The following is a 13895-nucleotide window of genomic DNA, read 5'->3' on the forward strand; positions in this document are numbered from 1 at the left end:
TCACAGGCAGGCTTCGCTTAGATATATCAAGAATTTAAAATCATGACTAATTATGTCCTGGGGCAAGCAAAAGAGAGAAAATCATACAGAAAATGAAAATTTAATATTCCCTGGCAGACAAAACAGAACTTTTGTCAGCCAACTGAGTTATAAGCTTCAATGACACCTTAGTTAAATTCCATGGTTTAGATATGCACCTCATAAAACTTATTCTTGACTATTTAAAAATGAAGTTTAATGCATTATTTACAGTCTACAGATGAAAATGTTCTCGAGATTTCTTGCCACAAGACACATTCAGACTTTTGCTAATTAAATTGGGAGTTCTATATCAGTGTTTTAATAATAAAATTCTACTAACCAAATTACCATAACATGATGTTAAATGTGTTGGGCTAATTAGGCAACACGTGGTGTTATGTCACATTTTGAACTCCCATATGATAACACACAGTGTGTTTACACCTTATTTATTCTACTATTTTCTAGTCGACATCATAGTTACACATAAAATCAATGTAAATTATTTGCTAATGCTCAGCCAAGTACCATGAAAAGTCATGCATCTTTATCGAACTAAGTGTTGCCTACATAGTAACAGAACATCATGCAATATTTCAAGCCTATATGACAGTTCATTTTCGAGATATCGTGCGAATAGTAGACTGGCAGTAGGACGGACAGAAATGAATTTCTTCATCCCCTCGAGAGATGTGCTTCGCTAACAGTCAGCCAATTATTTTAATGATATTGTTGAACTAACACTTTTCAGGCACTTAGCGCATTTAAATATCTATTTTGGTATATCACAAATTTGCATTTCAAAAAGAGCACCACTAACATGTCAGTTTCAATAAAAAATAACCTCTTAGTCTTAGACTTACGTGGCTAGTGTCAGGAGTATCATATAGATTTTCGATTAACAAACACTGCTAACACATTTAATATTTGAGGACATTCCAAATTCACGGTGAATTTGAAAAATATTTTATGAAATATTTTAAGACTGCAATTATGTTAGAGATGTTTCATCGTGGTGTTGACCAGATAACCAATTTTAATAGGTTGTAGTTATTAATACACTCTTGATGGCTTAGAATATTTTGTATTTATAACTTAAAAAGTGTAACTATCCCGTTCATTATGATTTTGTCCTTTGAGATCCAATTTAATATTTTACTCCGTCTACTGAAGTTGACACTTGACAATGAGCAGAAGGTCATATTTATTGTTGAATAATAAATTAATAAAAAACTAATTAAAATTAGAATGATTCGGCATAATTACTTTGACATTTTCGAGGTATAAAATAAATTGTGAAGTATTTATAAAACTTGTAGGATTCGACTTTTGTAATCTTATTCTTTAATGTGGGCATCCGTGGTAATTACTAAAAATTAAAAATGGTCTGATTCAATATGGATTTGTATGATCCAGCATATATAGTGTGTTGCAAGAAAACAATCAAACTGTAATTAAAGTTTATTTGGTTATATTTGCACTTTGATCATGAGCTTGTTAATATTAATTTCTCATACAGTTAAAGTTAGCAATGCGTGTGTGAATTGAAGATTCAAAATATACTACACAACCTGCTTTATTGAGCCAATTCAACAACAGTTTTTAGTTGAATTCTGGACACATTTGGACGATATATAATAATATTTACAGCATAGAACTAAGTATTGAATAAAGATGCGTATATTACCTGAGCCGTCGTTGAATTCTGAAATAAAAATCAAAGTGTTAATAACAGTTCCTTTGTATATTGTTGACACAGCCATATAAACGAATAACAGAATAATATAACAATTACAGAAACAACAAGAGAACATAAAATATGTTTATTAATAAATAGTCAGGACCAAATATATAATATTTGAAATAGTATTATATTGTTTGATCATATGATAAATATAAAGTATTTCTGATAGAGAGCAATAATTCAATATAGTTAATCTTTAAAAGATTGATTTTAAAATACATGAGAAGTATTTTATGTATTTTGATGGACAAATTCAATTACATAAACGTTGGTCGTTGTAAAAGTAGCTTTAAGTTTTTAAACAGTGTCTGAATTTAAGTGTTATTTAAAACTGTAATATAACGTGCAAAACGTATTGTACAGATACATTAACAGGTCAATTCCTTTTCAATATTTTATAAATGCTCTAAAGCAGCTTCATAGAAGGATTTCAAAAGATTTTTTTGGATATCTTTCACCGTTACCTTAGGATAAACTAAAGCAGTTGATGAGATTGTGGTTTTTATAAATTTTGATGTAAAATGAATTTTTTAAACTTAAAAACATTTCTTTTATACTTTACTAACACAATTCATCTAACATTAATTATAACTGTTTATTGAGGTCTCCATAAAAATCAATCGTAAGTTCAAATAGAGATGTTTTTCAAGAATTACTTTATAAAATAAACAGACAAAGACATCGTCCCTACTTCTTGTCATTATGCTGATAGCAGCCCTAAATCGTGCACGTGTCCTTAGAGGAGACCTCCATTACTAAACCTCGTGTTTGTACGAGTCAATAAATGGGGGAGGGGTTTTGTATTGACGTTAAGTTGTCATTTAAGTAAATTGTAAGCGGCTGCCAGGTGACAAATACAAGTAACGTCAACATCAACATGGTGGCGCGACGGTGGCGCGGACCGTGACGGCCTGAGCAATTACTTTAAATTGATTCCTGCCTCATTGCTTTCAACTCAGCAAAGTACCACTCGATTACTGCATTTCAATACTTTGACTTCAACATTCGTCGAGGCGTCACACTTGACAAGTTAGGCACCGATCCATTCCGGTAATTCTAAAAATAAAATGTATGAATCAATCGGCGTTGAGGTTGACTGGAGGCATTAGTATTTGAAATAGATCTTGTAGGCAGGTCTCGCGCGGATAAGCAAGGATGTGCTGCTTTTGTAAATCATAATTATTTCCTAGGGTTTGACAAATGGGAACATTTATTAATGGAACCCAAATGTGTTTTAAAATAAGATTTTCCCTATACAGCAGATGTGTGCAGCAGTCGCAATACATAACAAATACGAGAACACATTGCATAACTCATTCTGAATTCAGGTAATAGCCCGATTAGAACGTTAAATTATTTTACCTGTAAGATCTACCGTTTAAAGAATGTGAAATAACAATTATATCAAATAACGACAAAAACGTTAAAAAAGATGCAATATTTTACTAACATTGTAAAGTATTGCAGAAATAAAGATGCAATTGCAATTGCTTGGTATGAAACTGCAGAATTGTAGATTTATCACCTTAGTTTTAGCTCGTAAAAGATGAATAGTTTTTTAATTGTTAGTTTGTTGTGTTACATAGGCGGAAGTACAATTACCCCTATATTCAAAATCCTTCTTGACCATCTAAGCATGAAATCCACAATCTTTCTTTGAAACCGACATATGTATTAGGCCTCGTGGAAAGAAATAAGACTAAAGTTTACAACGAAAATGTGGTGGCAAATGAGAGGCACATCAACACTTCTGCTTCTCCCAGAACAAATCCCGACCAAGAAGCGTGTGATATAGTGTGTTGTCGCCTAATCACGTCACCGGGAGGGGGGTGGGTGAGGGGAGGGTATGAAGGGGACAATCCCTCGCGACTGTATGATGGATGCCGCGCAGGCAACTGTGAAATATCCACCAGGCTAATTTCTCGCCAGCCAGCGAACGTCTCATCTGCATCCCCGTGACACGCGGCTTATACTCTCGCCTCACTGCGGCCGCGGTCGCTGTGGCGTGGTATGTGTGGCGGTGGTGGGGGGGGGGGGGGTGGTCTTGGTGTCGTGGCGTCATTTCTGAGACAACAGACTGAGATGATGAGCACAAAGTGTGGCTTTGTTTATGAATCTTTACTATAACTAGTAGAAAAAACCTTAAATCAAGAGTAGTGGGAGTTAAATAATTAAAACCGAAAACAGGCAAAATGAAATATCTAAAGTTGGTGCCATGCCTAACAATATCCTCAGTGAGGAACCATTTACTCTCAAGAGTAAATCAAAATTTAATTTAATTAGATGTAACAGGATACTGGACCAATATAATTTCTAATAGTTTTAAGAAACGTTGGCTCAAAATTATTGATTACAAATGATGATTACAAGACATGTACGAGAACTCTTCAAAAGCGTAATTTGAATTGATATGGCTTCAAACCATTGTACACACCAAATCTTACAAACTTTATCTAGTAAATTTTGAATATTAAATTAATATTACATAACGTTGTCTTTAAATCGCAATGATCAATAATATATTTACGTCTATTGACAAGACCATACTAACCTATAGTTTAACAATTGCTATTTATTAATTTCAGAAAACAACGTGTACTATTAATACACAGAGATAAGAGTTAAATTACAAATACAAATTTTGTTTTTTTTTTATCAGGTAGATCGAAATCGACTGGAAGGCGCAACAAAGCAACCTGCACCCCCACGTGTAGTCAGATTGCCTATCATTGCGCCGGGCTAGGTGTCATCCGAGATCTTCCAGAAGATCATTAGGTTAATATTGGGTTTTATTTTATCTTAATTCTCGTATAATATCTCAGAAACCCCTTGACAAAAACGATATTTTGAGCAATATTTTATCAAATCTGATTATGTTGATAGAATCGAGAAAAAATATAATTGACATGAATTAAAACAAGGGAAGAATAAAATTGTGATCGGTACCTCACGTGTCGACAGATTGCCTATTCCTGCGCCGTGTCGCACTTTATAAAAAAATCTTTCAGGATACTACATGTTCAAATATAAGACAAGGAAAGACAATAATTTAAAAATATACATTATATACTATTTTATATATTTAGAATTAATGTTTCTCAAGGATTTGGTTTATACATCCTGATCAAAATGCATTATTTCTTAAAGGGGATAACTTGGCTAACTTAACTGCAATGTTAACGTCTGTCTCTTTTTCTGAAGAACTATAAGAGATATCATAATGATCTTTTTTATAATATACAGTGTATTTTGAGACATAAATGGTTATGTTTTAGTATTAACAAATACTTTTTGTATATTTATAAATTTCATTACACATCCTTTTACAAAATATTAGAAAAAATCTTTAAATGGAACATATTGTAAATACTGGGTGGTACAAAAAAACCTCACAGTTTAAAAAAAAATGAAATAACGTTACAAGAAATAACACTTAAAATTAATTACACAAGTCAAAGTATGTACTAATGAAGACCCTGGAACGGTCTTCGTAAGGGTCATTGATACATCTGCCGTGAGGGCAGTCGCTCATTCTAGCTGATACCATGAGTACATGTCGATTCCCAATTATTGAAATTGTGGAACTAAGAAGTTCTGAATCATTTGAATGTACCGTTATTTATTCTCTGCAACTCTTTCATAGTTTGGGATTCAATAACACCAAAACGTTTAACATCACACCATACAGTCACGTATTCAATATGAAGAGGTCGTTGATGGATTTCTCTAGGATTCTCTCTTGATTGGTAACGACAATTTTGCGTGTTTACATTAACATAAAGCACAAGATGAGCTTCATCAGATTTTATAAAATGCCTCAAAATGTTTCCATGATTAATGAGATGCAATAGTCTTTCACAAAAATAACACGTAATTCAGGATCAGCAGGATTGACTTTTGTGTAACTGCTAATTTGTAGGGACGAAAATTTAAATCACGATATAAAACTCGTAAACTTGTCTTTTATACGCCTAATGCGGCAGATTGCTTCCGAGTTGATTGATCTGGGGTTTGCAGAACAGATACACACACATTTTCAACATTATCTGGAGTACGTACATATCCAGGCCTGCCGGGTGGTTTCACTTGTAATGCAGAAGCACAATTTTTGAAATTTTAAACCTAACTTTTAATAGTATTCCTACAAGGAACAGCTCCGTGACGAGGAATATTGAGTTTGTTAGAAAATAATTATTACGTAACGGTCACAGAATCATTATTTTTCTAAGAAAGCTTTAACAACAAAATCACGATGTTGAACGGTCCACTGTTCCTTGATTAACGAAATTGTATCATCTGTGTTTTAATTGTTGCAACAATCAAGACTCTAAACAAAAAAACAAAGGAGAAACAGCTGTTTAAAAAGTATCCGGTTTTATTGTACCACCAGTTATTAAATTAGGCAATTAAAACTTACAAAGGCTTTAATCATTCAATTTAAATATAAATACCTCAAATGTTGTTGCAAAATTTTTTTAATTGGTGTTACACTACAAACATTTCTGCTCATAAGGAGGTCATTTTGGCCTTTGTGGATTAATAAAGGCTTATATTAAATGCAAACACTTAATTAGCATTTTTAATTAAAATTTTCAGTGACCTACTGCTATAAATATTGCACGAGAGTAATGGTTGCACAACAATATATAATGCATTCTATCGTTTTCTGACAACCTGTTACAAAAATCTAAAAAAGCTATATCAAAAGTTCAGAATGGAACCGAATTTATCGATTTGATCTTCTCAACAAGGCATTTTACATATGCCATCCATTCTCTTTATTTGCAAAGACAGCATAAGTATCGAATTTAATCTCAGGTAATAAACTTACTGCGAAAAGCATGATAATCTTATAATTTCTGCGTGCAAGCGAGTGAAACGAATACAGCGGGGGAGAGTGGTGGGAGGGGTTGGGAGGTGTTAGAGCGCTGACAGAGTGCCACTGTGCAAGTTTATTTCCGTAATGAGTTAGTGCAGCTACAAGCTGGCCGGCAAATTGGTCACAGTTCGTTTGTGCGAGCCTCTGGACTGCGACCAGGCCCACACGCGCGACTACTCGTCCTCTGCCGGCCCAACAACCATATAGTCTTCTCCTACAATAGAACTATACAGAGGAACGGTGAGTGTAACTCTCACCTTGAGCTACATCTCTTCTGGGCCCAAACACAGAGCCACACGCGCGACTACTCGTCTTCTGCCGGCCCAACAACCATATAGTCTTCTCCTACAATAGAACTATACAGAGGAACGGTGAGTGTAACTCTCACCTTGAGCTACATCTCTTCTGGGCCCAAACACAGAGCCACACGCGCGACTACTCGTCTTCTGCCGGCCCAACAACCATATAGTCTTCTCCTACAATAGAACTATACAGAGGAACGGTGAGTGTAACTCTCACCTTGAGCTACATCTCTTCTGGGCCCAAACACAGAGCCACACGCGCGACTACTCGTCTTCTGCCGGCCCAACAACCATATAGTCTTCTCCTACAATAGAACTATACAGAGGAACGGTGAGTGTAACTCTCACCTTGAGCTACATCTCTTCTGGGCCCAAACACAGAGCCACACGCGCGACTACTCGTCTTCTGCCGGCCCAACAACCATGTAGTCTTCTCCTACAATAGAACTATACAGAGGAACGGTGAACGTACCTCTCGTATTGAGATAAGGCTTGTATGGACTTAAACCAGTTCCACATGCTCGACTACTTCTCCTTTTCCGGCCCAACAACGACATAGTATTGTACTACAATATTATTGTAGTGAGGAAATGTGAGTGTAGCATAAACTAGATCCACACGTACGACTAGTTGCCCTCTACCTGCCATACCTTTAGTGTTATACAATATACAACAGATAAACTCTAAAATAATGTGTTTTATTGTTTAAGAGAAATTGGGTGTAATTTCTTGAAGACTAAAAATGCTTGCCATACGTCGTATAGAAGTAAATTTTAACTCTCATAGCTTCTAAAAACACTCACAATATTTCAAAGTCAAATAAGCCTCTCCATTAAGACATTATTACATGAATGTTATTGTTGATTAGGTATGACAAAATATTGATTACGCTCAGCTGACCACCATATACTGAAATCGCAACATAAACTCAAAGTACGATTTAACTTTTCACTATGTGACACTTACCTAGAGAATTTATAATGATGAATTTTGCAATCACACAAATATAAAATTACTCTTTCAAAGGCTACTTTACTCTTTAATGTATTATTTTAATACTAATTTTACCTCTTTTACTATTGTTGGAAACAGAGTCTTATGCCAATTTTCTAGATAAAATCTTCCTCTTCCGTTCAAGTTACATTGCCACCCACATAAATCAAAAAGGAGAAAAACGATATATCAGAGGTAATACCTGAGTAAAGAACCTATATTGTGTAAACGCAATAATAGTCACAAAATTGTATACTTTGTGATGAATATCAGTCGGTGCGTGTGGACTTAACTGAACAATCGTGATAAAATCTGTATGTATTCGAGTGAAATCTCTAGAAGAAAACTTCCTGACAGAAGTGGATCTGGGGAGTTTAAACGTATCCCATTAGCATAGAACTTGCAGGACATGTGCCCCATTCACAGAGCAGCTTGCCGACAACACATTAGCAGTCTGTGTGTCCGCCGCTCGTCTCTGCAGTGATGCACATTAATTACTACATGTATGGTACACAGCATGAGTTATCTGCCGCGCCGTCCTCACAGCCACCGACCATAACGGAGCCTCACAACTTCGCGCCAAATTACGGCCGCTCTGTCCCCAAATTTATCGGGGACCACCTGCTTGGGGGAGTTCCTCAACTCTTATATTTGCTGGCGCCTGCTCTAGGAAGTGTCTTGAAGTTTTATAATTGGAACCGAATCAAGGTTGTATTAATGGCTCGAGTGTTCTTATTTTGGTTTATAAGTATTTGAATGAGTTTGCATAAAAAGTCCCGGCATGTGTTTTTACACAGAGAACACAAAATAATTACACCATATGTACACTGCACACATACAAAATGACCCTGTAGATTCTGCATGGACAAATAAAGTGATATATAAAATTTAAATCGATAATCAAATACGACAAAGATTAGTAAATAAAAATATACAAGTAGTAATATTTTTTTTTGTTATGTCAATGCATTAATTTTACACGAAAACAAAGAGCCTGAAAAACACAAGAATTGAACAATAGTATACGCGTGTAAGTAAAGTAATAAGTAAAGAATATCTATAAAAAAGGGTGTCCATTACAATTTATTACTTACAAGTTAGGAACGCCACACCTTAGTGTCGCGTAACAAGCTTCGCTAAGGTTGCGTGCAAAGTTTCTAGTTTGGTTATTGAGTTAGCTTCCGTAGCAATGTTTAAATAGTAAAAGTTCCGGTTAGGTAGAGTAAGTACTATAGTACAAGAGTGCCCTGAAATCAGATCAAATTTAATATAATTAAATTTAACATGTTTACAAATTTATGTATTCTGCTATTTTCTCACTGTCATCTTGGTTACGCATAAGATAAATATAAAATATTTGATAACAATCAACTCAGTGTTGCCTACATAGAGATGAATTTTATTGCAAAACTTCAAGTGTGGACAGACAAACAGAAATGAAAGTTTCCCAGTCCCCCGAATGATAGGCTTCGCTGACGCTCAGCCAAAATCATAAGCTGTGTTGGGAAGGGTTGATTCAGTACGAATGTTGAGTTTACCTCCATTAAAGCGGAAGTTTAAATAGACGTAAACTCAACATTCGCATTGTTTGTTACATTGTATAAAGGAATAAACTGCAAAAGTCTTGTCTGAACAAGTTTCTTAGAAAACCTTTCAATGTGAATGAACAAGTTACAAACAATATCTGTTTATACTATAGAAAGTGTTGATGAAAGCGAATAAATAATTGTAACTTAAACAGTCAAAGATCACCAAAAGGAAGAGACATTAACATTATATCACAGGTACATTTAAGAATTAAGGCCATCAACACACACAGCGTGTTTCAGAGGCAGGAGCACTCACCGGGTGGCAGAGTTAAATCAGTGGTATGGGAAGGGGTGTGGGGGGGATGCGGCGAGGTATATGAATAAACAAGAAGCTTGCTAAAAGCCACCGCCACTATTATAACACCATTTGAATACATAACGGTGATGGTGGTTGTTGCCGGTAAAGCGATCAGCTGACTGGAGCAAGGGAGGATTTGTCAGGACATTCTGACTGTCACACCAGTTTTTTTCTGGTGAATCTTGCAGTCCCGCTCCCCCGGGGGTTCCGCTCTACGATCAAGGACGCACTTAGCTCTGCCACAACGTCATAATAGGTATTATAAATGTATATCTCCCCTCCCCCACTCCCCCTCACCACCATAGCTCGGTGCAACAACTTTGCTTTATGGATACGTTACGTTTGAGACCGTATTAATCACACACGAGAAGCTCTGTTTGACGAACTCCAATACGTGGAAGTTGTCTCAAATTAGGTCTCGGCGTACCTGATGTTTATGTAGCCTATATAAAGATTATTAATTTAGATTTAGACAATTTTAAATACAGATTTAAATAAGAGCGAATTTATAAAACGTGTTTTTTATCAAGCGGACAGTGTGTCTGCCTTGCACTGACCACGATCTTAAGATCCAATGAAATATTTTTAATATTTCCAAATAGTACATTATAAATTAAAAAAGTAAACCTTACAAAGAACTGTAAAGTGAAATACTGTGAACACAAAACTGCGGGTGTTGGGCAAAAATGTACTATTCGTTTAAATCCATTACATAAACATATAAACTCAACGCATAATTTATAAAGCAATATATTATTTTGCTTTCAAGGCCTGTTTACTCGCGGAATTATTGCTGAGGCTTGAATGACACAATCAAATATCTGTATAAATGTCAATTCCTGTTATAAAAGTCTTTATAAGCTAAGAAACTAAGGACGGATATATGAGTTATGCCGACTATATCAGCCAATTGCTTAAAAGCAAATACAAGACGGATTATAAAACAAGTGAAGTAATGCCAAAGCAGTTATTACTTCCTCATATACGACCGATTTACGCACGATCATTAACAGCGTTGGTTTACGAACAAAACGCTTTAGTCGATGGCCATAAATTTTAAAATCTATTAACAACGATATGACAGTTACTCTAGGCCATTACGTGAATGAGTAGTGCCAACAGTTCTAGTCGTTTTCCGGCTTTTCTAATTGTTACAATTTCTCCCGTTTTTTGCGTTTAGTGGGTCAATTCGCATCAGTTTTTACAGCTTTGTCTCACTTTCTAGCGTTGATTGAGTTTCTAATTGTGTTTCGACACAACAGCGTGTTACGTACAGCCTATAGCGAGGCAAATCCTCAACAGGTAACTATTATAAACATTGTCTTCGATGAGTCATTGATTTGAGATCTGAAATGGCATTTTGAGATTATTAAGAGTAAAAAATGGCAATATCATTTGCCCGGTCTGGTACATATTAAACGGTTTTGCCTTTGTTTTTATTATTTAGGTGAAAAAATCTCGTGAAATAACCATAAAAGGAACAAACTGATTGGTTAATTCTAACAAATTTAACACACAACCAGAGCTTGTCAGTGGCGTAGGCAGGATTTTCAGACAGGACGGGGGCCGTGGGGGATATCGGGACAGTATATATACGAACAATTTATTAAACGACTACAGCAAACCCCTATGCATTCATACCAAACATAAATTGAAAACTATGTGAATTATTTTTCTCAACACTTGCATCTTTTATAATATTTTGGAATCCTCATAATAATCTCATGGGGGGTTGGGGTGTAACCCCCACGACGTTGACTTCTCTACTAGGATCTGTTGTTTTCCAAGGCATTAAAGTAAATTAAAAACTTACTAATAGATCATATTACTGTATCAACAATCTCAATACTCAAACTCAATTCTTGTCCACTTTTCTAGTGTATATCAGGCAGGTATAAAGCTGTTTTCTAAAGATTTTAAATGGGCGGGTAAACTAAGATTGTGTGGTTTTTAAAGTGACATATGTTTTCTTTAATTTATTGTTCTAGACTACATCTTATTATGTCATACTTGCGACCTATACTGTTGATTGTAGAGAAAAAGCAGCTTAATAACGGTCGTCCAAACCCCAGTTCATCAAAAGATTGTAGGTGTGGACATCTTGACCACATCCTTCTCTCTCGGTGCCTCTGTGACAGGTCGTAAGACATTACGCTCGTTGCATAAGCTTTCACGTAATTCGCTTTTACTCGCCGGATCGGACGAGGACCATTCATTGATACTCGAAATTGTCGGTAATTTGTGGCGTACATATCGCTTCACGGTCGGAGCCGCTTGACGGTGCGGTCGGCCGTGGGAACCGGCACCACAAAGGCGCGGTGCTGACACTCCGCTCCCCCACCTCGGCCCCTGGCTCACTTCTTCATTCACAAAAACACCCATGTTACACAAGGTCATGCTGTCAGTCGCCGCTCGCCGCTGGGCTACTGTGTCCTGAGGAGTCACATGTCGTCGTTGCGGAATCGATTACAAGATCGATTAGAAAGAGTCGATTTCGTTGATACGGTACACCTCAAGGAACCATCTTAGGTTAAATCATCTCTTTTCAATTAAAAATTATGAATATAATAAAGTTTATATGGATAAATCTTATAATTCAAACAGAGAGAGCTACTAATTATTATTCCTTAATTTATCTAATTTTATCTGCAGGACTGTGTAATGATAAAGTTTTTAAAAGTCCCCTGAGTTTGGAATTCAGCAAATCACCTATTGAATGGTTAACACGGAAACTACACCATACACATAAAAATTATTTTCCAAACATATGTATGGATTTATGTTCCTCATAAAAACGTTGTCCCTAAAAACATATTTAATAAATATTAACGAATTGGCCCTACTTGACATTAGCGTGTGATCGTATATTACTCACTAAATCCATTCTATCAAGGTATATATATATATATATATATATATATATATATATATATATATATATATATATGTATATATATATATATATATATATATAAAATACAGGGGTTGAATCCAAATTGGACTTACAATTTTTCATAGCCAAAAGATTCCATAGTAATACACCTAATTATAGAAATGAACTATCATGATTATTATTATTAATAGGTAAGTATAATGTTTCACCCCTACATAATAATAAAAGTTACTCCTCGAATTTCTCCTAATACATAACTGAGTAACGAAATGTATCCATTCAATGTAGGCTTAACAATTGGATCTATTAAGGATTTAATAGAGATAGATTAATAGGGGCATCCGAGGTAGATCACGGGATAGTATGAGGTTTTGCAACAAAACTAATGATTTGTAACTAATGCTATTTAATAAATAAATATTAATTAAACCCCTTGCTGTAATTCCAAACTATACTTAATATCAGAATAGTACTTAAACACGCCTTAAATGTGTTATATGACTCTCTCAATATACAGTTTCAGATGGTGGCCCCCCATTATTAATTTTGATACGAATAAGTTTATATCCAAAATTATTATATTTAATACGCCCTGAGTATGAATGTAAGCTATGGACTAATACAAAATGTCTTTGTTATTTACTAAATAACTGTTTTTAATTATCTAATATGTCGGGATTTTCCATTCACAAGCTTACAAAGTACGTCTTAGCAAATTTATTTACAAATAAGCCTTCACCAATAATTTAAAGTAATATTTTAAGTTGATTGCTATACCTGGATTCTACCTTTCCAGACACTGTGTCAGAAGAGATATTTATTTTATTGGGGCACGTCAGATTTATTGCAATTCTATGCATTAATATAATTCTTAAATTTGAAATTAAAAAGCAAGAATGTGAACGTTGACAGTTAATTAAGTCAGGGTAATCTTAAATTATTACTTTTAAAAGATTCCGCACTATAAAACATATATATTATTATATATTTTATAGCTTCTAGTACAAGTTGATAAAGAATGCAACCCTAAAATATTTAATCACTAGAGACATAAATTTCGGTTTGAAATATTCCCAGTTTGATTTTTAATATTTTCAGATTACGTATTTAATACTTATATTTAATAAGTATTTTGTCAATGGGCTGTATTAGAACGCTCGTACGAGTGGGGTGTTG

The 13895-nt window shown here is 35.0% G+C and overlaps 1 protein-coding gene across 6 annotated transcripts in view; it reads right to left on the reverse strand.

Annotated features, from left to right (window-relative positions):
* LOC124359773 (paired box protein Pax-5) overlaps positions 1–13895 on the reverse strand; it is a 181550-nt gene that overhangs the window by 86307 nt on the left and 81348 nt on the right. For 4 of the 6 annotated variants that reach the window (XM_046812788.1, XM_046812794.1, XM_046812787.1 and 1 more), the window contains exon 4: positions 1709–1726. The exons of the other annotated variants lie outside the window; for them this stretch is intronic. In XM_046812788.1, coding sequence (XP_046668744.1) covers positions 1709–1726 — 18 coding nt within the window. The remainder of the gene's footprint in view (positions 1–1708; positions 1727–13895) is intronic. 6 annotated transcript variants of the gene reach the window in all.

The sequence above is a fragment of the Homalodisca vitripennis genome, chromosome 4 (genome assembly GCF_021130785.1).
Source record: "Homalodisca vitripennis isolate AUS2020 chromosome 4, UT_GWSS_2.1, whole genome shotgun sequence".
In the NCBI taxonomy this organism is placed as follows: Eukaryota; Metazoa; Arthropoda; class Insecta; order Hemiptera; family Cicadellidae; genus Homalodisca; species Homalodisca vitripennis.